This window comes from Lagenorhynchus albirostris, chromosome 10 (genome assembly GCF_949774975.1).
Source record: "Lagenorhynchus albirostris chromosome 10, mLagAlb1.1, whole genome shotgun sequence".
Lineage (NCBI taxonomy): Eukaryota > Metazoa > Chordata > Mammalia > Artiodactyla > Delphinidae > Lagenorhynchus > Lagenorhynchus albirostris.
This window is the reverse complement of record NC_083104.1, coordinates 36,717,768-36,744,366: the sequence shown is the minus strand read 5'-3', so window position 1 is coordinate 36,744,366 and position 26,599 is coordinate 36,717,768. Positions and strand designations below refer to the sequence as shown.

The following is a 26,599-nucleotide window of genomic DNA, read 5'->3' as shown; positions in this document are numbered from 1 at the left end:
CCGCAGCCGTACCCTCCAGAGGCTCGGGGCCACGCCAAGCAGGCTGCTCGTGGCTCACCCCACCTCGTACTCTGGCCCAGCCCTGGGAATTCTCGTCCTGCTACATGGTGCCCATGCTCCCCAGGCCCGGAGACAAGGCCCGCCTGCTCTGGAAGGTGAGGAGAAGCACTGGAAAGGCAGACACCTCTGCAGTCCCTCTAAGTCCACACTCCCAGCCCAGTCACCTTGCTTTCCTTTTATTCAAGGGTGAATGACCTGGTCCCAGCCTCTCACAGAGTCCCCAAGGAGTTGAAAGCTGGGTGTGGTGGCAGGTGTCAAAAAAGGAAATGGCCCTGCCTGACATGGGTATCCGTGGGCCTCTGACTTAACTTTAAGTAGGGCGAAGGGAAACTGGAGAAGGGGCTGAGGAGTCTAGGGTTCTGGCTGCTGGGCAGACCTGTCTGGGCAACGCGTCTGGGAAAGACAGCCATTAGCCGGAACTCCTTCATTCTGGGGTCCAAACTCTTCCACAGAGAGGGCCCTCCTGTCTGTTGACCTTGGAGAAACCAGGCAGCTCATGCCCTCTCCCTGGCCCTGTGCCATCCAGACACGAGGTCCCCTTTGTAATTGGGTGTGAAGCCCAGACTCGAGGGAAGACCCAGGACTGGGTTCTGGGGGGCCATCCTGATTCCTGACACACTCTGCTCCAGGGGCTGCTCGACAGCTGACACTCACGGAGTGCTCACAGTATGCCAGGCATTCTATTCCATACAATGACCCCTCAGGGTGGGAGCCTGTATCACCCCCATTTTTTCCGATGAGGAAACCAAGGCACCAACCAAGTGATACTAACTTGCCAGAAGTCACACAGCATATAAATGACAAACCTGGACTGTGAACCCTGGTGGCCTGGCTTCAGAGTGCTGGCTAAGGCACCGGGAACTGTGCACCTTTGCTCTGTCCCCATCCACCACATATAAGGAGAGGCCTAACCTACTCCTTCCCCCGCCGCCCCTGCCCCCACCGCTCGCTCTGGCATCACCTGAGGGCTACTGGCCCTGTGACCCAGCAGACCTGCTTGTCCCCCACCCTATGGCCAAGCTCAAGCAGCCTGAGAACATGCTCCTGGACCTCTGTGCTCACGCAGCGGCAGCCACCTTCTGTCCTGTCCAAGCCACTTGGTCTGGTGGCTCTGGATTAAATGAGCAGGAGCGGATGGAAGGGCCATCCCTCAGGGTCACCCAGCAGCGCCCTCACACCATCAGGCCACCCACCCTCCAAGGCAGTTCCCAGGCCTCAGACACCTCCAATGCCCATGAAGTAGAGTCTCTTATCTGGCTAAACATTTAGGTTTGGAATTATCACAGAAGTCACAGCTATGAAAAGGCAATATTATAGGGTTAAAAGGGACATACCGACAAGAACCTTTTAATAGATATGCAATGAGAAACGACCCTAACACCTTAATTTCAGATGCCTTCTCTCACTGGGGCGTTTATGCTGCTACAGCGTAAGAGATCAGCCCCCAGACATGCTCTGGTACTCGCCCTGGTCACTGCTGGTACCCCACACCTCCCAAGACTGGGCTTGACTTCAAACAAGGCACCTCCCTCCCTGAATGGGAGCAACAGGAAGCAGAATTCAGACTCCACGCCTGGACACTGTTACCCCTGCCCAACACTGTCTGCCTCCCAGGGTCATGGCCTTCACCTGCAAGCCACGCGGGAGCCCCTTGGGGCAAGGTCATAGGGGATCCATAATTGTCACCTTCAAAGTCACACCTGTCTGAGGGTCAGGTGGGGGCTTGTTTCAGAACCACCTTCTCCCGCTGTTACCAGCGATTTCCAGGAAGCCACAGCCCTTTCTCATGGAAAATCGTTTCCTTAGAAACACTCCCTTCGCTGTTGAATGAATTCTGTTGTTTCTCTAGACCAAGGGTTGGCACACTCAGCCTGCTGTCTGTTCTTGTAAATAAGGTTTTATTGCTGTGCCCATTTGCTTACATATTGTCTGTGGCTGCTTCCTGGCTACAGTGGCAGGTTGAGTAGTTGTGACAGACTCTTATGGCCCCCGGAGCCTAGAATATTTACCATTAAGAAAAAGTTTGCCAACCTTGGCCCTAGACTCTTCGCTCACTCAGATCCTCCCCAGGCACCACGCCGTACTGGCCTGTGCCAGGCCCGGGGTGACAATGGCCCAGAGCAGACAGACTCAGCTGGGCCCGCAGGGTGCGCAGCAGGTTGAAGAGGCAAGCGCTAAGCAGCTGCGCAGACCAGCGGGGTGCGCTGGGAAAATGGAAGGCGCTGCTTGGTCAGAGCCAGGGGAGGTGGCCCTAGGAAGGGAGTGAGCTAAGACTGAGGAGGAGCTCACCAGGAGAGAGGGGCAGGAAGGCCCCGAGGTGGGAGGGAAGGCAACGAGCAGGAGAGGGGCCTCAGAGGAGGCAGGAGATGGGGCTGGGCCCTGCAGGCCATGCCTGGCGGCCTCATCTTCAGCCGCAGAGCAGCAGGAAGGTGCTGGGGGTTCAAGGCCAAGCGGGGATGAGACCCCTCTGACTGCTCCATGGGGATGGCCCGGGGCGTGGCTGTGTGGCTGTGACTAGGCATGATGGAGGCAAGAGAGAATGAGAGGGGATGATGGTGGCTTGGACTGGGAGAGAGGGCTAAGGAGGAAAGTGGACAAAATCAGAGATATCCATGAGGTATGAACCACCACCATCTGGTGGTGAGTCAGATGGGGGACAAGAGAGAACACACTCCTGAGGCCGAGGATGGGCCCCGCAGCAGAGGCCAAGGATGGGCACCACACTGGACAGGCGGAGGCCCCTCTGAGAGGGATGGGAGGGTCAGGCAGGCATGAGGCGGTGTCAGAAAAAGCCTGGTTATTCTGGATTTCTCAGATCATCCTCATTAATAGGGGGAGAGGGGGCTGGGGGGAGACTGGGAGAGGGAGAGGGCAGTGAATCCACAAGCCCCTGGATACTGGAGAGGAGAATCCAGTGTGGGTGAACTGGGGGCTCCGGCCAGGGCTCATCAGGACCATGTCAGTGATGCTGCTGAAACCCCCTGGAAAGCAGCCTGGCCCCTCAATGGGCACTGATGGAGGGACGGCCCAACCCAGGGACCCAAAAGGGAGGAGGACGCTGGAGGCATTGGGGAACAAACCCAAGAGCATGGAAGAGGCCAGCTCGGGCTAGGGGGCGGGGTTCCCAGCATGACTCGCCACTGGAGCTCTCCGAGGAAAATCCCCCTGGGAGAGGCTCAGCAAGGTCATCTCATTCAGATCCTGACTTTCCTGCCGAGTGGGGAGAAGACATTGTGATCTGTCTCCTATTGGGGCAACATTAACAGGGCGAGAGGCTTCTCTCGCTCACAGTTCAACAGTGTAAGACGTTTTATGAAACATCCTGAAGGGCCTTCTGAGTGGTGTAAAAATAACCAATTTTAAAGTGACAGGCTTTTATTTTTAGTCCCCTCTGAATTGTAGTGCTGCTCAGAGAAGTTGCACCAAAATGCCTGTCCTCAGCGATAAGTCTGGTACCTGGGGCCCCCAACTCCAAGTGGGAGGGAACACAGCACTGGGGACATTTTGACAGAGCCACAGGTCCAAACTTCGCTGCCTCAGATGCCTTTTCTCTACTGGCATCGAGTCATCAGGTGTCTGCACCCCACGGGGCCCAAAGTGGCCTGCGTGGGACAGAGCCTGGGTTTGTGTATCTCCACTGGCCTCCGAGGTGGCCAAGGGGAGAGCCTCCACCCCTGAGTCCTGTGACGGGGCCTCACGCATCTGTGATGCTCAGAAAAGGCAAAGTGGGTACGCGGGGCCTCCGCCTGACTCTACAGCCGCAAGGGCCCAGGCCGCGATACTCCCGTGGGCTCCACGCGGGTCCAGGGAAGAGTTCTGCGGGCAATGCACGGAGGCGGCGGGAGTCCAGGGCTCCCCGGGAGAATAAATCCCACCCTCGGAAGGGGTGGAACAGAGCAGAAGGTGGGCGGTGCAAGTTGCCCACAGCCTTGTGGAGCAGCGCACAGTTCTTTCAGGCCCACATGCTCTCCCTGGGCTCTGTGGGCCCTTCCTTTGCCCCCGCTTTCTCCTGTTGACCGCCCACTTCCCAGGCCCCCACTTGCTCACGGTGTGTCCTCCCCTTCTTTCAGCCCTGCCAACCTCTTTTTTCTCCTCAGCCTGGTTTCTTCTTGAGGTGGGCTTGTCCTCCATTTTTCCTCAGCTCTTTCCCCCCCAGTACTCATTTCTGTCTCCTTTTCATCCCTTTTTCACTTTGTGTTTAGGGAGAAGGCAAAGAGAAAAGCAGCAGGATGTGTCGGTCTGGCCCACAGGGACTGAGCTCCACGTGGAGTCCAGGCCCCTGACTCGGCTCACGTGCTCTGGGGCCGGCAAACCTGGGAAGGAGGGTTCCAACCCTGACAGGAGGCCCAGAAGGCCTCTGTGAGGAGATAGCACAGGACAGGCCAAAGAAAGTGTGTTCCAAGCACAAGGTGCAAAGGCCCTGAGACAGAGAAGAACACAGCACACTCTTGGCACTGTCAGGAGGCCAGTGTGGTTGGTTTGGAGTGACTGAACAGGGAAGAGAGTATGGCGGTCACAAGGAAGGTGGAGGAGGGGTCCCAGGGCCCTTACCCAAAAAGGGACAGGAATGGGACGCCTCCACTCCCTAGCACTGCCTCACCAGATTCACAAATCTGAGCAGGGACAGCCAGGGAGGATGGTGCTCCTGCATGCCCGTGGCCACTTTTCCAAGCACTGGATCCAGAGTGGACTCTGGGAGAAGGGGTTCAGCCTGGGAACGGATCATGGCTACCTAGTTTCACAACAGGTGGTGAAACCAGAGAGGGTGAACTGGCACTTCAGAAACGGACCAAAGCGCACCCCCGGAGCCAGGTCCCTTCCAGCAGCTGTTCCTCCTTCCAGAGCCACTGCTGCCGCCACCTTTATTGAAGGTCTCTTGCACATACTGGTGTGCAAATGTAGCAGGAAAACTGGAGCCATAACTTCTACAAAGCTCTGAGGGGCCACAGAACCCTCACGAGCCCTCCTGACATCATCATCCACTCTCACACTTGTCAGGTGCCCATCACGTGCAGCAACGAGACTCTGGCTCTGAGGGGCTTCCAGGCACTGATGGGATGCAGTACCAGTCCTATCTGGGCGGGCTTTTGGCAAAGCTGCCACGACTGATAGTGAAAAACATTTTGGAGGAAGGGAAAAGAATGAGGGTGACCAGCCAACCGTTCTCTCCACATTTCTCAGCTCTTGGGCTAGTTCCTTATGAAATGCTGCCACGTGTGCAGGCCTCACTCACTCCAGGCCTTCCCATCACACTCCCCAACGCTGTCCAGCTCTGCAGGCAACCCTTCTTCCCAGCAGACCCCACTCCCCCAGCCAGGGCACTTCCATGGCCACTTCCTGCTCTAAGCAGAGCCCCACAGGGTGCATGGGGCCCCTCTTAGGTGAGTGGTATTGGTTTCTATGGTTGAAAGGCCCTCCTGGGCCTCCCTGGAACATGGAAGACAGGTTGCACAGAGGTGAACAGGGTGGCTGGGCCAGAAACAAACTGACGATGGAAGCAGAGAGCTGACATCCAGCCACGTGCCCCCTCTAGCACTCTGCCTTGTGGCAAGGGGGAACTAAAACTGCTCTGGGATGGCAGTCTCAGGAAGCCAGGAGACTGGGACCTCAGTGTCCGAATGGGGCAAAAGGGGCAATGGGGCAAGAGGGCTGAAACGGTTGGGGGTAGGAGTGCCACACAAGCATACACCTGCTACAGCGTGGGGAGAAGGTCAGGCTGAAAGAAGGGACGCATGTAGGGCAGAGGCAGCACCTGGGAGAAGGCCGGGGGAGGGCAGTGGGAATGGTGAGCATGGAAGGGCACTGGAGCGGGTCGGGGAGGCCGCAGGAAGGGCTGACGAGGGTGCAGGGAATGTCCAAGCCCCCTCTGGCTGCTGTGTCAGGCTGGGCGCGGTAGTCGCATCACGGCTCTGCCCAAGGAGTCTCCTCGCCTGACCCAGGACCCCAGGGCCCCCAATATACAGTGAGTGCTGAGGACCCCAGGCACGTCCCACTTGGTGACTGCCTCTTCTCAGTCCCCATCCTTTTGCCTCAGCTTCCTGGTGACTCCCCTCCTCCTTGCCTTCCATGCTGCTTCTGCTATATTCCTTTTCTGTTCAAGAGCTCAGGAAGAAAGGCCAGACTCCTGGATGTGGCATTCACATGGCACTCAAGGCCTGCGTTGCCCGTCACTACTGCTCTCCCTGCCCAAAGCCCACCTACTCGAAGCCCCACTCTGGCCCTGCTCCCCCAAGAAGTCCCCCTCATCCCCCCCTCCCCACCCCCCAGTGCTCGGGTCCCTGCCCTCCTCCTCTCTCACCACGTCATGGTTGTGACACAGGTGTGGGCCTTAGAAAATGCTGTCAGAGTGACTCCTGGTCCCCACCTTTGTCCCAGGTGGTAAGAGCACAGGCTCTGGAGCTGTACTGCCTGGGCTCAAATCTGAACTTGATCACTAACTTGCTGAGTGGTCTTGGGCAAGTTACCTGACCAGGGGTTCAGATTCCTCATCTATGCAACGCACCTCTTGTAGAGCCATCGTAATAGGGTTGGCGAAAAAAAAAGTGCGTTCGGGTTTTTCCATAACATCTTATGGAAAATCCCAAACGAACTGTTTGGCCAACCCAACACTTTATTAATAGCTACTATTTACATGGCACATGCTCTGGGCAGGGATGCACCGTGGGCAACATGGCTCCCCCAGCTCACAGGGGCCATGGCTGAGCTCTGGGCTGTTTGAGGGGGTGGCCCTAGGCACAGGTGGGGCTTGATGAGGCTCCAAAGAAGGTGGCCTGTGGTCAGGCCTCGTAGGGCCTGAGCCATCAGGGCACGTGGTGGTCTGGCTGCTTCTTCAAGTTCTCCTGTGACGGAAAGTTCCTTTTAATCATTTCCAGGCTTATGGTTGATTCTGGCTCCTCCAGGCGGTCTCCCCAGAGGGGCTGGGGCACCCCAGCCCCCTTCCCCCAACACAGGAGTCAGAATCCTGGGGGTAGGGGGTCCCAGGTGCCCTGGGTCTCAGGGTGAGGGCACAGTCACCCAGCCATGCCACTGGGGGCACTTGTGCCAGGCTGTGGGAAACATCCAGGGGCTGGCCATTGGCTCAACGCCCCTGTCTCGACAGTGCCGCACAGAATGTCTAACTTTCCTATGGTTTCACTGCAAAGATGGAACAGTGTGGAATTAATCTCCCTTGTAGAAGGGTTTTGACTTCACTCAGATTCTAAAGATCTAAAACAGATGCAACAAAAGGGGAATCTCTTTGCTGTGGGGTCTTGTGAGCTATCAAAACAAAGTGGGGCTGCTGGGCTCAGCGCCTGCCTGGCTCTGCCTTGTCTCCTGGCAGCTCTGGCTCTGGCTCTCGGTGTTCGTGCACGTGTGTGTACACACACGCAGGGCCCTGGCTTGCTGATGGTGCCCTGGCCAGCCCGTTGCCACATGTCAGGGGTGAATGGGGGCCGGAGGGGCCAGCCCATCTCCCTGGGGTTGCTGGTCTGGGCCCAACTCTTCCTACCACCAAAGGCTCTGCCTCTCAGCCCCAGCCTCGGCCCAGCGCCTGAAGGTCTGTGGTACAGGGGCCTTCGAGTCAGAGTTGTGAACGCTGGCCCTCGGGCGGCCTGCTGACAGCCATCAGAGTGCCAGCCCCACGAGGACAGGGGTTTCTGTCTATTCTCGCTCACCACTGTCTTCCTGCTCCCAGGCCCAGCTGCTGGCACCTCACATGTGCACAATGAGTGCTGGATGGACACAGCCAGACCCTGAGTGCCATGGGAACGCAGAGGAGGCCGGTCCTGCACCAGCCAGTCCAGGTTCCCCGGGCCTGGGGCAGCCCTCCTCTGGGGATGAGCCTGGCTGGCTGGTGAGGAACATTCCCCCCAGCTTGGGCCTTGGGCCTGGTGGGCTTGAGGGCTGGCAGAGGAGGGAGTGGAGGGTGGGCAGCCTGGAGCCCGAAGGGCCACCGCCAGATGGCCTTGGGAGGGAGGAAGCCTCCTGGCCTCAGCAGGAAGTAGGGGTGCGCAAAGTGGGTTAGGAATCCAGGAAGCAGCCCAGTTCCTCCCCTCCCCACCTCATGCCAATTTGATGAGGACTAAAAGTTTCGGGGACTAAACTTTAGAGGGGGAGGAGTGGAGATTCCCGCTCATGCTGACGTCTGACATGTTAACTTGTCCAGCATCACACACAGCTGATGCACAGAAAAACAAGTTTCTACAGAAATTCCTCGCAACCTCTCTGGGCTCAGTAACTGTCTTTTTCACCACCTCTCGTCACCCCCCAGTCTGCTGCCAACAACACAAATGAGCTTTTGTCCCTTGAGCCCAGAGGTCCATGTTTCTGCTTCACATTGTCTCAGGGATATAGGATTTCTTGGGCGTTTCTGCATCCCCCAGCCCCCACCTCTAACGAGGATTAGCTCTCTTCGGGAAGTGCATGGGACACTATTTTCTATTGGTGGATTAGCTATGACATTAAGGAATCTTGGCTAATTTACTTTCCTTATGGCTTTATAGCAACTCCTTTTAAATAAATGCAGGCTTTTCCATATTACTGCTTATCCCCAAAGGAGAAGCTATTAAAAGTGGGGCCACTCACCAACATCCATTAAAACCGGATGCTGCAGGGCCCCGTGGGGTGCTACCCACACCAGGAGGAAGACCTGAGCCACAGCCCCCGCCACACCGACCCTGGCCTGGGTTCAAGCTCATCTCTCTGCCAGCCATGGGCACGCCACCAGGGAAGGCAAGTGTCTGACAGGGACAGGCCCCAAGGTGCAGGATGCCAGTCACTGCTCAGCTGTACTCTGGCTCCAGGGTAAGTCCAAACAGGGCTGACAGCGGGGCATGAACCTTGGCCTTGACCACCTTCAGTATCCCCTTTCTTCAGATGCTCACTTTTTTAGCAATCCATATAAAATAGTTAATTTGCCAGCACCCGATAAAACACAACCATCACAAGTCAGAGACTGCTTGGTAGCTTGTTGGAGGCCCGGAAAAACTCAGTGCAGCCTGGCAAGTCAGACTGTGGCCCCTGTCCAACAGTCCCACCTCAGGGACGAAGGCTCACAGGCTCCCCCTGCCCTGCGGAGTGCCTGCTGAGCCACAGTGGGAGACCCAGCCTATCATCTTGGCTGGTTTTCTGGAGCTACCACCTAGGCCCAGATCAGAATGGGGGGAACAGAATCGCTCCCCCAAATGCCACGCTCTGCTGAGTTCAAAGCTCCTTTCCGTTTTTTCTCCTCCCACAGAGCCGAGGCTACCGTGGGTACAGTGAGGGTCTGTACCAACAGTCCAGGCCCAGAAAGGGCCCTCTGCAGAGCGGGCGGAGGGAAATGGCAGGCCCGACTGCAGTCTTTCCCGACCCAGCTCTCACGGCGCTTCATGCAGAAGGGCGCCAAGTGGCCATGGGGCAGCTGGGGCTTGGCTAATCTCAGAGCCATGTAGGCCCGTTTGAGGCTGCCTGTCACAACCAGAAGACTCGTAGGCCCCTTCTTGTGGCCTGTGCTTGACCCTTCTTTGGAGGGCCCTTGGGTCCCCAGAGCAGTGAGAGCAAATCGCCTGGGTCCCCTTCCTCCCTCCTCTCAGAATCATCCAGAGTCAGTCTGAATGAGATGTCCCTGCATGGGCCTAGCTCTCCTAGATCTCCCGCTCCAGCCTCTGCTCCCCAGCCCCCAGCTCCAGGCCTGCTCTGGGCCTCACAGGGGAAATCTCATAAGACCGTGAATGTTCCCAGGCCCCAGAGGTAACCGCAGCCATCCCGAGCCCATCTGGTGGGCAGGGGCCTTCCATCTGCAGCTTCTTTGGGGAGGGGGTGCTTTCTGCCACGACCGCAGACAGGATAGAATACGGAGCTGCCATCCAGCCCCTCACGCAATAATAAACACAAGCTCGCCCCGTCTTTGACTGCTGCCAGCACACTGGCCCTGACTTGGTACTCCCCATGCCTCTGCATTTGCAAAGCCAGAGAAGCCTCTGGATAAACTGTCAAAATGAGCAACAGGGCTGGGGAAGGGCCAGGGCCCAGCCCCTCTGCAACTGGCTAGAGTCAGACCCCAAGTGTCTAACAGAGTGTCTTCAGTCCCTTGTCCCCAGGAAGCAGGCTCTTAACAGAGGAAAAACAAGTCTCCAAACCCCAAGTGGCAGGAGATCCGGCTGTCCTGAAGTCGACTCTGGCCCAAGGGCAGCCCTTAAATATCCAGGAAGAGGAGGCTGGCTAAACCCACTTGGGATTATACATTATACACGGTCAAGGCTAAGTGGCGAGATAGGCTGCTGTGGAGGGAGGGCCCGCTCTTGCGGAAACCAGCAACAATCACCCCTGCGGTCCTGCCTGGGTGTGTGAGCGCCGTTGGGAGGGCTGCACACACCTCACAAAAGGGGATTACTTGCGGAGGGCGGGGAGGTGCTTTCACTGCACACCATCCCGACAAGTTCCATCTGGGCACACCTGGGAGTATCCGCCCCCAGGGAAAATGGCAGAACTGCTCTAAAGTCTGGAGTCTCTTTCCACAAACAACAGCTGGTCCGTCCGGGAAAGAGGGACCCCGAGAACCCCTGAGAATGGTCAGGCAGCTCGGCCCACACCGGGCCTGCCCAGTATTCCCACCTTCCCTGTGTGGGATGGCTCACCCGAGCAGCCCATGAGATAGGAAACCGCCAGGAACTTGGGGGGCTGGGGCAGGGTGTCTTGAAGCAATGGGTCACTCTATCCAACTCCCCAAAGCAAACAGGCCAAAATCCTTATCCTTGTTGAGTTTGGTCAGCAGCGCTGCAACAACCTGGACCTTTAAACCTCAGGGCTGGGTGGCCTGCCCGCGGCTGCTTCCCACGGCGCACATGTTCCGGTCCCCGAGCCCATCGGCCCCCAGTGAGTCACAGGAACCTGAATGTGTGACATCACAGCCTTGCTGTGGCCAGCCTCAAGCACAGCTGCCATGAGAAAACACAGTTGGAGCAGGAATTTCATGGCTTGGTATTTTTAAAAAGCAGCAAGACGTGAAATCGGAGTCAAAAATAACTTTGCTGTGGGCTTCTGAGGCGAAACCACCGGCCGCCTGCCGGGCCCAGGCCCCGCACTGCAGCCTCCCTAGCTCCCGGGTACCGCCCACATTGCCGTGCTGCGCCCCACGCCCACACCCTCGCCCTCGAGGAAGACCCAGGGCCCCTGCAACTTCCAGACACCACCCAACCTCTGTCACTCAGGAGCTGGTGAAGGAAGTGAAGGGAGCCAAGGTGGGAGGTGAGCTCCCAGGGGACTCTGGCTGTGAAAACAGCCTCTCCCTGCTCACTGGTGACCGTCCCAGCACCTGCGAGAGGGACCCTAAATCACTTGGCAGAACCCCCAGAAGAACACCAGGGGAAAGGTCAGGGCCTCTGAATGCCCATCACCAAGCAGACAGGACTGGCAGGGGTCCACTGGGGAGCCCCTCCTCTTGGAGTGGCCACAAGGGGAGGGGCCCGGCCAGGGGTGGAGGGGAGGGGCGACTCATGGAAAGAAGGCCCTAAGAGCAGTCCCGGCCCCACCTGAGACGCCGACCTCTGCTGCCCACCCCAGAGGGCAGACAGATGGGCAGGGCCTCAAGTTTCCCCTCAGTGGAGGAGGAAACCATGGCTTTCTCAGGAAGAGGCAAGGCTGTGCCAGAGCATCTGCGGCTTCTAACTCCTGGTCTGAGCTTTGCTCTGACTCCTGCAGGCCTCTGGGATTGAGCCATCTATCTCAGGAAGAGAAGACTGGGGCGGGCCCAGCAGCACAGTGACCAGGGTGGCGGCAGGACAGGTGTGTGTTCTCCCCAGATGGGGAGGGGAGAAGGTGGGGCCCAGGACAGGCTCCCGAGAGGAAGGGGGGGCACACACACGGCTCCCAGCACCCATACTTGTGACCTCAGCCCTAGTTGCTTTTGAGAATTCCCATGAGGGGTTTTCAAAACCAAAAAGTCACCCAAAGAAAAACCTAAATCCCATCGTTAGGAAATCTATTTCCCCCACAACCATTACGGTAACTCAATTCAGAGGATGGCTGTCACAAGATATATATATACATCTTTGAAGAGCTTCAATCCTGGCCCCAATGCCTGGGTCTGGGTTCAAGGACCGCATCTAATGGGCCCCACGACCCACCCCTGATTTTCAACAGTCCCCAGGCACCCAGTCCCTCTCGTTACCTCCTGGGCCCTCCTCCTGTGCCTTCCTGGATGTTGAGAAAGACCTCTTTGTCTCCCTCTCATCCTAATGCCTAGTCAGACCACTAGATCTCACTGGCAGCTCAAAAGCATTCATGGGACTCCAGCAGTTACAGACATGCGTGGAATGTCCACTCCTGTGTCACCTGACCACACTGGTGTTTTCCCACACTGACCCTTGGAGAACATCGACCTAGCACACCCAGGTAATCCAGAGCTTCACCATAGTGCTCAGAGGACACAAGCAGGCTTCGCTGTCCCCACTTTACATGCGAGGAAGCTGAGGCTCTGGGGAGCAACATTACCTGCCCAAGGTCACCCAGGTGATGAGCAGTGGAGTTGGCCCTCAAGACCAGGAGGGCAAGTACGCCCAGGTTAATGGGCAGTGGCTCACTGGGCTGAGCAGAGCAGCCCTGACACCCAAGGGAGGTACCTCTGTTCCCCACAGCTGATAGGGACGTGTAAGGCCAAACACACCCTGGCTGCTCAGGACACAGGGTCCAGCTGGGATCAGTGTACTGAGGGGCTCAGTGAGGCCCCAAACAGCAATCTCACAGGGGCAAGGGGGGGTTTCCCCCACACAAAGAAGGGCCAGGGCAAGGGGGTGTGCTCTCTGGCTGGTGACCTCAGGGGCCGGGCCTGCTGGACTCTGTGATCACAGAGGGCTGAGCAAGAGCTTCTGGCCTTAACTTTCAGAAAGGTCAAGTTTGGTTTGCAGATAAACTTCTCAATGAAGCCATACCTAACTACACAGTTAGCAAGGGAATGGTTACACAATGGTTAGCAAGGGAAGCTGGGGAAGCTCTGACCTACAGCAGGTCGAGCTCAGGATCACCTGGCATCCTGGAGAAGCCCCAGGCTGAGTGGACCCCAGAGCTGGCCCAGGCACAAGCCGTATCTAGGCACAACACCCTATCTGCACCGGGCATGAGGTGACCTATGAGCACCAGGCAGGAGGATAACACAGGGCTGCAGAGGAAAGCCCTTGGAAAGTTGCAGGCCTCAGATAAACATCAGGAGGAAAATTATGATGAGGAAGTGATCCCCACACTCTGAGGACTTCCCATCTAAAACAACACTGTGGGGAGACCCGACAGCCCGGGGCAGCCCGAAGAGTGAACCTGTCCGGGCATGAGATGCACGAAGGGCTGTGTACCTTGCAAGGTCATCCCATCCTATCTCCCTGAATAAATACACTTTTGAAAAACAATGTATGCACTTTACTAAAAAGGTATTCCTAAAAAAATAAAACCACACAACCCCAATTCAGGAGTTAAAGGGCTGGATTCAGATGCCGCACATGTCCCTGGGGCAGTCTGCTTTCCATGGGGGCTAAAGGAAGCGCCTCACTCCCTCGGGAGCCCAGCGGCATTGCAGGGGCTGACTGCTGTGCTGTCCTGCCCGTTTCCTCACCCGCTTCCTCCCTCCTGCCGTGAACCTGAGCCAGGGCGGCTGCAGAACTCACCTCCTGGGGGAAGGGCCCTGACAGCTCCACCCCCGGCCCAGGTCCCAACCTCTCTGTGTCCCTGTCCCTACTCCATGACAGACCCTCAGCGTGGGTCTGGCCCGACTCTGCCCTGCTCAGTGGCCGCACCAGGAGTGCAAACGCCTACGCTGCTTCTTCTGTTAGCCCAGGCCAAAGGACTCGTGGCCCTCTCCACCTGGCCCATGGGACTCCCATCTGGTGCACTCTGCCCAGTTGTCTCCCACGGTCCTGGTTGCCTGCTCCTCCTAGGAGGCCTGGCTCTGACATCAGCAGATTCAGTCCTGGGCCCTCCTAAGGGTGGGATTGGGTCTCGCTCAGGGCCCCACACACAGAAAAGGCTCAGTGAACGCGTGTGCACGGAGGGAACCCTCCACACCTGTTGTGAGGGCGGGGGAATGGCTCTCCTGGGCAGGGAGGCAGGGGGAACTGGGGAGCTGTTTCTGGTGCCGTCGTGAGGATCCCCCTGCACCCATGCCAGCCAGGCCCTGAAGAGTGACAAGGTCAGCAGCAGAGCAGCACTGAACACGTCAGCAGCACATGGCATTGCTGGGCACCGTTCAAAGAGCTTCACACAGGCTGACACATCCCATCCGCACAAGAGGCCCGTAAAATGGATGCAATTATCAGCTCTGTGTCCCGGATCTGGAAACTGAGGCACGAAGAGGTTAAGTGACTTGCCCAAGGTCACTGAGCTAGAAGTGGAAAAGCCAGGACTTGCACCCAAACAAGCTCTGAGCCACATTTTCCCCCAGGCCTGCTCAGCCGCCTGACCTCTGGGCCTCTGGTTTGCACAGAGCGGCTACGGACGAGGACTGAGGCCGGGTCCTTAGCCTTCAGACGGGTGCCAAATGGGCCACACACCTTCAGAGAGGGTTCGATCATTGGGCCGCATCCAGCCTGCTGAGCGGGAAGGCAGGATCTGAGGACAGTGAACCTCCAGAGCGGAGCGCCTTCTGTCACTTGGGACTGGAGGCTCTGTGACTCGCTCAGTAAACATCCTGGCCACTGCCCACTGCAGCCCTGGGCTTCTTCCCTGAAGGATGTTCTTCAGGACGGAGGCCCACAGGACCTAGAAGGCAGTGTCCCTCTCGGAGGCCGCTTAGAAATAGACTTCCTTGTGGGGGAGGGAAGGGGCAGTGATGGGGCGGGACGGAGGAGAACAGCATGATTCAGACAGAGAACTCTGAAGTAGGTGTCAGTGTCAGGGTGGTCGCGACACCCCTGCTCCTCCAGAGCACAGGCGCACGCCAGGAGGGTGAGGAGCGCCGCTGAGGGGAAAGCATCTGAGGCCAACACCCACAGGCCAAGTAGGCGCAGAGCCCCAGCTGAGCTACCCGCATGGGGTGGACAGCGGTGGTCACCCGGCTCTAGGCCTCGGGGGAGCCTCCAGAGAGGGGGCTGCCCGCAGCCAGGCTGGTCCCAACGGGAGGGGCAGCTTTGGCTGGAGCTAAACACCTCAGCTAGGGCCCCAACTCCAGGAGGGGACGTGGGCCTGGAAAACAACTGGCGACCAAGCCCGAGGTAGTACGCAAATTCGTGCAGACACCTCCCCACGCCATTTTGAAAACAGGTTGCACTCTAAGGTCTCAACTGGGGGCTTCATCTGTGGAATCCAAGTTGCCTCAAAATATGTTGACTCCATCAGGAACACGCCACACTTTGTGGCCTTCAGGAATGCAAAGTGGGCGACTGGTTGATGGGCTTGGCCGCTGGTGGGGGGGCAGTGCTGTCTGGATTTGCAAAGGGGCTGAGTGGTGTGACCCCGGCCACAGGCCAAGGTTTCACTTATTCCCTGTGATGCCAGTTTCTTACAAAGTTACTACCAGACTCCTGACTGCTAACACATAACAAAAACCTTCCATGTACACCCTTAACACACAGTGACAGGAAATGTTTCTAGTGTTATACTCCTCTGGATCCAATGAGGCTATTTTTAACTACCTTCTCAGACTTAATTTCCAATTTTATCCTATAAAGTTCTAATTCATTCCACCTCCCCTGAACTCTCACTTGACGAGGCTGTGAAGAACATGAGGCAGGCTTGGCAGTTTCTGACGGCTCTGAGGTGGGAGAAGTTTTCTACGTCTTTGCTCATCTCCCTCTCTCAGCACACGCCTCCTCCTCCAGGGCTAAGAGGCTCTCGGCAATGTCTGTATGATGTGCGCATAGTCCCACCATCCCCTAGTCACCGATGCCTGACCTTTCCCCTCAAATGTCCTTCCTTCAGTGGGCCCAGTGTGCAGTACCAGCTGGGATGCTGTGACACGCCGTGGACCATGGGACACAAAGTTGAGGAGGTTTTCGCACTTAGCCTCAGATCCAGAGGTAGGGAAGGGACGCCACGCCACTTCAGCTCCATCTCCGTCAGAGACCCAAGGGTCCTCGGCCTCCCTCTTGCATTCCCCCTCTAGCCGTGAGCCAGCACAGACGGGGGGGTCTGCACCCAGAGCCCAGGAGGGAAGGGGCCTGAGGACCTTTAAGTCCTGCCTCGGCCCAGCTGCCACCACCACCTACATGCCCCATGTCAGCTGTGCTGGGCTCTGCTTGTTGCCTGGATGTGCCCATGGCCCCTCCAGACCTGCAGGCAGGCTGTTCCCTCTGCAGGACCGCTCTTCCACCCCAGCAGAAGACGCCCCATTGGGCATGCCCGCAGTGCTGGCTGCCACCTCTCGTCAGGGCGCTTTGTTCTCACTGGAATTGCTGCAATGCAGGTCTGTGTTATGAGCTGCCAGATGCACTTATGCTCCTGGTGGTGATGGGGCCACATTGATCTCCCTGATGAGGGTGGTCAGTGCCACAGCTAACATCTACTGAGCAGCTATCTAGGGCCAGGCACAGGTCAAACACTTCCTGCAGATTCATCTCCTTTAATGCTGACCACAAACATGGCAGGCTCATCACAGATAAACACACCAGGGCTTGGAGAGCCGAAGGGATGTCTCCAAGGTCGCTCAGAGGATAAGAAGCAGTACAAGCTCGAACCCAGAGCCTGGGCTCTCGGATGCCTTGACTCGCTGCACGCAGTTCCCTGGCACATCCCTGGAGTGCCCACCCAGCGAAGAGTCAAATGAACGGATAGCGTTTCTTTCAAAGCTCTGTTGTGGCCCAGGCCAGCACTGGGTGGGCACTCCCTGGCAGGATTCAGTGTTGGTGATTTTGGGGTCCAGTGGCTTGGCCAGGGATCGGATGGCTCTGAAAGCCAGGAGCCCAGGGCAGGCACTTCTATTTCATTAATTTGGGCTGGAAAATAGGTACATTATAATTATATTTTTTAAAAACCCAGCAACCGGAGGTCGTGGTGCTGAGAGCTCGGTGCGGGAACAGGCATCAGGAAGAGCAGGTTGCGGGGGACCCGGGTAGGCCGGGCTCGGGAGCCAGTTGCAGCTCCCAGCCCTGCCGGGAGACGCAGGTACCGCGGGGGAGGGCTGGGGGCACAGTGCAGGCAGCTGTGTCAATCGTTTCCCCTCCAGGAACTCACCGGTGTCTAGGGACGGCGGGTTGTTCAGCTGCACCGGGCCTGCTGGAGTCGCCGCCTGGGAGCCAGGAGGCAAGGAGCTCGCGGCTCCGAGCAGGCCTCGACCTGGCCTGGCGCAGTTAATGACAGCAGGAATGGGGAGGCCCAGGGAGCTGGGCACCCGATCCACGGCCACAGCCGTGAGCGATGTCGCCTCGGCTCTTTAATGTGCCGCCCGCATCCCCTCGGTCCTTACCTAGTTCTTTCTCCCTCTGTGCATCCTGAACCCCTTAAAAGTGACCCCTGAGAATACTGGATGGTATTGAGGAATTATCGTTAACCTTGTTGGGTGTGATGACGGTGATGTGGTTAAGGAGAGAAAAAAAAAAAAAGACGAAATACTAAAAGTTTTGACAGATTAAAACAAACCAACCAGCACTCGCTGGCCAACTTCAAATGGTCCAAATGCCAGGCCAAGTGCAGACGATGGGGTGAATTCACGTCACGGCCTACCTGGGTGAGGACGTCCAGCTGGCCTACAATGTGCTCCAGCGTGCTGGTAAGTGTCTGGGGAATGCTGACGGGCTCTTGGGGCTGGCTCTGCGTCGACTCCTGACTCCTGCCCCTGTCTGGTGGGACGGGGGAATCCACTTCTGGCTAAAGACAATGAAAGGAAAGAGAACCCCTTAGTCTTGAGTCAGTGCTTGAGGAAACACCGAGAGGAAGAGCTCCTTGAAGGATCAAGTGGAAAACCACTAGCAAACTCGAGAAGACGAGTTCCAAATGTTGGTGAGCAATGGCGGTGTGGCGGGACTCCCACATCCGGGCTTACGCGCTCCCTTCCAACCCCCCTTTCTGAGCAGAGGCCATGAGTGAGGAGCGGAATCAAAGCACCTGGCAGTCCGGGCTGCAGGGGCCTGGGAGGGATGTGCAGGTGGGCTCTTGGAGGCCCTCAGAGAGGCCGGGGGCTGCCAGCTCTTCACACGGCATGCCCTCCACTAGGCCTGTCAGAGTGCGGGACCTCTGAAGCCCAGCCTGGCTCTGAAGTCACCCTTCCTCCTGGTTAGCTCAAGGCAATTCCCCACCCTGGGAAGGGGGATGGCCCAGAACCAGCGGGAGGTTCCAACCCTGCCCTGGCCAGATCCCCTGGGAAAACAGATTCTACGTGAACGTCCTGGCCTGATGGCTGGCGGGAGTCAGAATCCACAGGACAGGCACCCCGGGCTGCTTCAGACAAGACTCCAGGAACATGAGGGACTTGGTGTTTCTGCCTAAGATCCTCAGTTCCCAAATGCAGAAGCCATCCTCCTCCTCCTCCACCACCACTGAGGGCAAGTGATTTCCTAAGGGGGCTCATTCCAGTCCAATGCGTGCCCCCCAAAAGTCAGGCACTGCTCTGCACACAGACAAAGGCTTCTCCTGACCCCAGAAGCATCGTGCACGTGTTCAGCAGGGCAGAATGCTGGGAGCCTCCCAAGGACACGGTGGGCAGATGCTCAGGAACCTACAGTTCCTCCGTGGGCTCGCCCCCTGTGGGAATGACATGCTCAGTGAGGCCGACACTCTCGGCCAGCCCCCAAACCCCAGTAACCCATAAATGCAGCCACACTTGGGGCTCAGTGTTTTCAACCACAGCCTCACTGATGGACATTCCAAATGTTACCACATCATTCCCTGGCTTTGCCAGTCATCCAGGGCTCTCTACCGGCACTGGGAGAAAATTCAACCCCCTGGACGGGGCATCCTGCTCCTGCCTGCCTCCTTCCGCAGCTCCGCTCCCACCTCAGTGCTCCCGTGCCCAGCTCCCAGGGCCCCTCATCTACCCTTTCTTCCCCCTGCTCCGAGTATCCTGTCCTCCACTCACCTTGCAACCCCCCATGCCCAATCAGAAGCTCCTCTGTGCTCCGCACCTGGGCCTGCCCCATCCCTGCCCTGTTCCTCCAGCCACTGCGTCTCCAGGACCAGGACACATGAGTGGGATGCATCAATGCCACACCACCCACAGGGCCTGCCACCTGCCCATGTGCCTGTGTCCCCTATTCCTGTCTTCTGCCTGCACTCATCGCTCCTCTCCCCTCTAAACCCAGGGCATCACTAGGCTCAAAGCTTGTCAACTCCCCATACACCACAGAGCCAGGGTACTCCACCCAGCACTCCTCCACCCCTCAATGCCACAGCCACTGAAGAATACTGGCTATGACTGGGGCTCACCTAGGATGCCTCACACCTGCCACTGGCAGCCAGCTTGCATCTCCTCTGAGTTGGCCCATCTTTTGGATAAATCCAGTGGCCTAGCCCCAGGAAGATGCTCTGCCCTGGACATGTTCACCTGGGCAGGCCTCAGAGTCCTTGAGAAGAATCAGCCCGGAAGAGGATTCCCAACCATCATAGAAGGGCAGTTTGGCACGTGGACCCTACCTGCACATTTTCCTTTATTAGGAAAGTGTTCTAATCTCATAGATAACAAACTCTCAAGTGCATGTCGATTTGAACTTGGAAAAATGCAGGCGCTGGTGGTTAAAGAGAAATTGAATGTGAGACACAAGCCTGAGGAGGATTCTTGAAAGCAGGAGCAGGGCCATGTCCACATGCCCACCGTCGGCCTGTCTGCTTGCGGCACTGTGGCCATTTTGTAAGACCTCGGCCCACCGGGGCTAGGCTCTTCCAGTCCTCCAGGAATCGATACACTTCAGCTCTCAAAGCCCATCCCAAAAGGAAATGTTCCAGAAGCCCTGACTGGCCTTCACCTCACCGCAGCGGCCCCCAGACCCAGGCAGTGCTGTCGGGAGACAAAGCAGAGTGCAGCGGGGAAGAGCAGTGACTCAGACAGGCCGTGGTCGATATCTGAGCTCTACCACTGACCAGCTAGGCAGCCCTGGGCAAGAGGTTTAAGCCCTCTGGGCCTCCACTTCCTCATCTTCTATAACATGGGGGTGATGACTGGGCCTGCCCTTCCAAGGGCTGGGCTGTGAGAGGCACTTATCTGCAAATCACCCACAGGCCTTTCTTGAGAAGCCAGTGCCTACTGCTTCCAAAGGACCCCCTTCCAGACATGCACGCTCTTCCTCTGGACACTGAGTCCCCCTGGCTCCCTCAGGAAAGGGCACCAGAGGGAGGGTGGGAACCTGGCAGCCCTCTGTCCTGACAGCCAGACGGGCACTGCCTGCTGCCTGGGAAGGAGGGGATGGAAATTCTGAGTGATTCTGCAGAGTGGCCCAGAAACGGACAGTGCCGAGCCGAGTCTCTGGAAGCAGGGGTGGGGGGGTGAGCGCCGCTGATTTTACCAACAGGAACCCTCCTTCTGAGCCCAAGCCCAGCCAGCTCCAAGAGTACTGAGGACCGCAGCCACATGCCCAAGCCAGGGAGGTGGCCTCTGGAAGAGAGGGCTGCAGGAACCTGAGGCTCAGACAGCAAGTGACTGTCAGAAGGTACCCAGCCTCCAGCCTTGCTCACAAGTCCAGGGTTCTGCCTGCCCTGGGCTATTCCTCCAGCCACAGCATTCGCTCCTGCTCTTACCTTCACCAGGACACAGCCCTTCTCTGCAACCTTGTCCGCTCTTACCAGAAGACATTACAGCACTTGACACACCGCACGTAAAGATGGCTATCGCTGTGATTTACTTGCCACCCATGTGCCAGCATTTTATACGTCACTTCATTTACTCCCTACAATGACCCCTCACAGCAGGCATTACTAACCTTAATTTTCAGATGGGGAGGCAGGCTCAGGGAGGTTAAATCACTTGGTCTAATACAGGAAATGACGGCTGGGATCTGAACCCAAAGTACAGGCATTTCCTGACAGGAAGCAGCCTCTGACAGGTGACATGGCCTGCGGATTTGCTTCCACACCCCCAGCTCCTCTCTTCCATCCTTGTGGAGGCTCCTGGCTCTAACACTTTTTGCGTCATTCCCCCACCCCACCTGCCCTGGAATGCCTGCCTGGCACAGAGCAGGCCCTCCACACACACTCGATGCCTCAAAGAGCCAAGCCCATCATGGTGACACTCCTGTGAAATGACACCTCCCCAAGGCAAAGGGCCAGCAGTCCCGCCCCACACACCATCGCAGGCACTCACCTGCACTCCAGCACTCTGCAGATGTGGCATTTCCCCGAGAGCTCAGCAGATGAGCGATAAAGCAAGAGATAAGAAGATGATGCACAAGAGCAGGAAGAGACGCACTGCGAGGGCTGTGACGGGATAACAGGAGCAGTGTTTAAGGGGAGAAATCCTATCAGTGCTTTGTCTGTTCCACATCCAAGAGTACTAGGGGCCCTGCCTGGTGGTCCTCATTAGTTCTCTCACAAGTAAGATTACAACATTAACCCAAACACACATACCTAGAAAGTCACACCAAGTGGACAACCTTCACTTGTACTAAATATAAACATCTTAACATCAAAAGACAAAAAATATGATCAAACTCAGAATAGATGAATCTATTTAACTTCGTGGCAATCTCATTTGGGGTCTGTAGGTGTCCCACCCTGGTGTGGGATCCCGGGCTCCCACAGTAGTTTAATCTACTTGCCTCAGTTTCTGTTGCTGCCAGCTTGTCATACGCCACCATGAGCTCAGCACTGCGCACAGTAGGAATTGCGTAAATATCTGTGGTTGCTTTCAGCCACTCAAACACATGGGTAACCAACACATACATTTTCATTAAAAAAACAAAACAGCAGGACTTCCCTGGTGGCCGCAGTGGTTAAGAATCCGCCTGTCAATGCAGGGGACACGGGTTCAGGCCCTGGTCTGGGAAGATCCCACATGCCACGGAGCAACTAAGCCCGCGAGCCACAACTACTGAAGCCCGCGTGCCACAACTACTGAAGCCTGCGCGCCTAGAGCCCGTGCTCTGCAACAAGAGAAGCCACCGCGATGTGAAGCCCACACACTGCAACGAAGAGTAGCCCCTGCTAGCCACAACTAGAGAAAGCCCGTGTGCAGCAACAAAGACCCAATGCAGCAATAATAAAATATAAAATGAATAAATAAATCTTTAAAAAACAACAACAACAAAAAAACAAAAGCGCAGAGCTTGCAGGTCTTCCTTGTGACAAGAAATCAATCCATCTGGGATAACTTCTTGACTGGTCTCTGGATTGCCTATGGTCTCACCTTTTCATCATCAAGATGCAGGTGTGGATAAGAAGCTTCTGCCTAAGGTAGAGAAAGTTGGGGGAAGTATTAATCCTATCCTAACAAGAAAAAGACCAACAATCTAAAAGGATCTTAACTTTTCTTAAATCAGAGAGCTGAGATCACAGAGCCTGAAATCTAAGGAAAGGCAGACTCTTCCAAGGAAAACAGAAAGTGAGCATTGGCTCACCTCTGGCAAAGCCTGGGAAGAAGGGACACTGACTGCCACATAAGTGGGTGAGAAGAACTGAGTTATGTATGTTAACAAGTTGCAGAGGCTGGGAGTGGCCAGGGTGAGAATGAAGAACGCCTGGGAGCCACAGGTACAAGGGGAGTTTGTACCTGCTCACAGGGTCTTCTCCACAGACCTCCGCTGGGCATTCATGAGAAAGACCGGGTGGGGGGAAAAAACATCCTTGAGGGTGCAGGCCTGGAGGAGGGGAGTAGACACAGAAAAGGCACGAAGCCCTGCCAAGACCCTTCTTGCCTACGGAACAAAATCCTTAAGCTACTGGGGGAAGAGCAAAAAGAGATGAAAGCCCCTCTTCCCTTGTGGGAGAGGCAGGAAACCATCCTGAGTGGAGATCATCGAGGTATTCAAAGGCTGAGGGAGAGGCAGGACTACTGAGAATGCCCTACTTCTTTTTTTTTTTTTTGACATCTTTATTGGAGTATAATTGCTTTACAATGGTGTGTTAGTTTCTGCTTCATAACAAAGTGAATCAGTTATATATATACGTATGTTCCCATATCTCTTCCCTCTTGCGTCTCCCTCCCTCCCACCCTCCCTATCCCACCCCTCCAGGCGGTCACAAAGCACCGAGCAGATCTCCCTGTGCTATGTGGCTGCTTCCCACTGGCTATCTATTTTACATTTGGTAGTGCATATATGTCAATGCTACTCTCTCACTTGGTCCCAGCTTACCCTTCCTGCTCCCCATATCCTCAAGTCCATTCTCCAGTAGGACTGTGTCTTTATTCCTGTCTTACCCCTAGGTTCTTCATGACATTTTTTTCTCTTAGATTCCATATATATGTGTTAGCATACGGTATTTGTCTTTCTCTTTCTGACTTACTTCACTCTGTATGACAGACTCTAGGTCTATCCACCTCATTACAAATAGCTCAATTTCGTTTCTTTTTATGGCTGAGTAATATTCCATTATATATATGTGCCATATCTTCTTTAGCCATTCATCCGATGATGGACACTTAGGTTGTTTCCATCTCCGGGCTATTGTAAATAGAGCTGCAAAGAACATTTTGGTACATGACTCTTTCTGAATTATGGTTTTCTCAGGGTATATGCCCAGTAGTGGGATTGCTGGGTCATATGGTAGTTCTATTTGTAGTTTTTTAAGGAACCTCCATACTGTTCTCCATAGTGGCTGTACCAATTCACATTCCCACCAGCAGTGCAAGAGGGTTCCCTTGTCTCCACACCTTCTGCAGCATTTATTGTGTGTAGGTTTTTTGATGATGGCCATTCTGACTGGTGTGAGGTGATACCTCATTGTAGTTTTGATTTGCATTTCTCTAATGATTAATGATGTTGAGCATCCTTTCATGTGTTCGTTGGCAATCTGTTTATCTCCTTTGGAGAAATGTCTATTTAGGTCTTCTGCCCATTTTTGGATTGGGTTGTTTGTTTTTTTGTTATTGAGCTGCATGAGCTGCTTATAAATTTTGGAGATTAATCCTTTGTCAGTTGCTTCATTTGCAAATATTTTCTCCCATTTTGAGGGTTGTCTTTTGGTCTTGTTTATGGTTTCCTTTGCTGTGCAAAAGCTTTGAAGTTTCATTAGGTCCCATTTGTTTATTTTTGTTTTTATTTCCATTTCTCTAGGAGGTGGGTCAAAAAGGATCTTGCTGTGATTTATGTCATAGAGTGTTCTGCCTATGTTTTCCTCTAAGAGTTTGATAGTTTCCGGCCTTACATTTAGGTCTTTAATCCATTTTGAGCTTATTTTTGTGTATGGTGTTAGAGAGTGATCTAATCTCACACTTTTACATGTACCTGTTCAGTTTTCCCAGCACCACTTATTGAAGAGGCTGTCCTTTCTCCACTGTACATTCCTGCCTCCTTTATCAAAGATAAGGTAACCATATGTGCGTGGGTTTATCTCTGGGCTTTCTATCCTGTTCCATTGATCTATCTTTCTGTTTTTGTGCCAGTACCTTACTGTCTTGATTACTGTAGCTTTGTAGTATAGTCCGAAGTCAGGGAGCCTGATTCCTCCAGCTCTGTTTTTCGTTCTCAAGATTGCTTTGGCTATTCGGAGTCTTTTGTGTTTCCATACAAATTGTGAAATTTTTTGTTCTAGTTCTGTGAAAAATGCCAGTGGTAGTTTGATAGGGATTGCATTGAATCTGTAGATTGCTTTGGGTAGTACAGTCATTTTCACAATGTTGATTCTTCCAATCCAAGAACATGGTATATCTCTCCATCTATTTGTATCATCTTTAATTTCTTTCATCAGTGTCTTATAATTTTCTGCATACAGGTCTTTTGTCTCCTTAGGTAGGTTTATTCCTAGATATTTTATTCTTTTTGTTGCAATGGTAAATGGGAGTGTTTTCTTGATTTCACTTTCAGATTTTTCGTCATTAGTGTATAGGAATGCCAGAGATTTCTGTGCATTAATTTTATATCCTGCTACTTTGCCAAATTCATTGATTAGCTCTAGTAGTTTTCTGGTAGCATCTTTAGGATTCTCTATGTATAGTATCATGTCATCTGCAAAGAGTGACAGCTTTACTTCTTCTTTTCCAATTTGGATTCCTTTTATTTCCTTTTCTTCTCTGATTGCTGTGGCTAAAACTTCCAAAATTATGTTGAATAAGAGTGGTGAGAGTGGGCAACCTTGTCTTCTTCCTGATCTTAGTGGAAATGCTTTCAGTTTTTCACCATTGAGGACGATGTTGGCTGTGGGTTTGTCATATATGGCCTTTATTATGTTGAGGAAAGTTCCCTCTATGCCTACTTTCTGCAGGGTTTTTATCATAAATGGGTGTTGAATTTTGTCAAAAGCTTTCTCTGCATCTATTGAGATGATCACATGGTTTTTCTCCTTCAATTTGTTAATATGGTGTATCACATTGATTGATTTGCGTATATTGAAGAATCCTTGCATTCCTGGAATAAACCCCACTTGATCCTGGTGCATGATCCTTTTAATGTGCTGTTGGATTCTGTTTGCTAGTATTTTGTTGAGGATTTTTGCATCTATGTTCATCAGTGATATTGGCCTGTAGTTTTCTTTCTTTGTTACATCCTTGTCTGGTTTTGGTATCAAGGTGATGGTGGCCTCGTAGAATGAGTTTGGGAGAGGTCCTCCCTCTGCTCTATTTTGGTAGAGTTTGAGAAGGATAGGTGTTAGCTCTTCTCTAATGTTTGATAGAATTCGCCTGTGAAGCCATCTGGTCCTGGGCTTTTGTTTGTTGGAAGATTTTTAATCATAGTTTCAGTTTCAGTGCTTGTGATTGGTCTGTTCATATTTTCTATTTCTTCCTGATTCAGTCTTGGCAGGTTGTGCATTTCTAAGAATTTGTCCATTTCTTCCAGGGTGTCCATTTTATTGGCATAGAGTTGCTTGTAGTAATCTCTCATGATCTTTTGTATTTCTGCAGTGTCAGTTGTTACTTCTCCTTTTTCATTTCTGATTCTATTGATTTGAGTCTTCTCCCTTTTTTTCTTGATGAGTCTGGCTAATGGTTTATCAATTTTGCTTATCTTCTCAAAGAACCAGCTTTTAGTTTTATTGATCTTTGTTATAGTTTCCTTCATTTCTTTTTCATTTATTTCTGATCTGATTTTTATGATTTCTTTCCTCTGCTAACTTTGGGGTTTTTTTTTCTTCTTTCTCTAATTGCTTTAGGTGCAAGGTTAGGTTGTTTATTCGAGATGTTTCCTGTTTCTTAAGGTAGGATTGTATTGCTATAAACTTCCCTCTTAGAACTGCTTTTGCTGCATCCCATAGGTTTTGCGTCGTCATGTCTCCATTGTCATTTGTTTCTAGGTGAGAATGCCCTACTTCTGAGACCCAGGGACACAGGGCCTAAGACTGAAACTGGTCCAGGACAGCAGAGAATTCCTCCAACAAAGCTAGCAAGCACCAGGTAACAAGCAACGGCAGTCTACTGCTGGGGGAGGGACAAGACCATGGACACAGACATCCTCTGAGGGGCAGGACCCCAGGGTAGGCTGAAAGCTGGGGGTGGAGCAGGAACACTGAGAAAAATCCTCCAACACCCAGACCTCACCCTAAGTACAAGGTATCAACTCCTGATAAGACTATTTACCCCAGTCTC

At 54.3% G+C, this 26,599-nt stretch overlaps 1 protein-coding gene across 2 annotated transcripts in view; it reads right to left on the bottom strand.

Moving 5' to 3' along the window:
- POC1A (POC1 centriolar protein A) overlaps window positions 1–26,599 on the bottom strand; it is a 114,250-nt gene that overhangs the window by 3,628 nt on the left and 84,023 nt on the right. For both annotated transcript variants that reach the window (XM_060164021.1, XM_060164020.1), the window contains one exon: window positions 17,662–17,805. In XM_060164021.1, coding sequence (XP_060020004.1) covers window positions 17,662–17,805 — 144 coding nt within the window. The remainder of the gene's footprint in view (window positions 1–17,661; window positions 17,806–26,599) is intronic.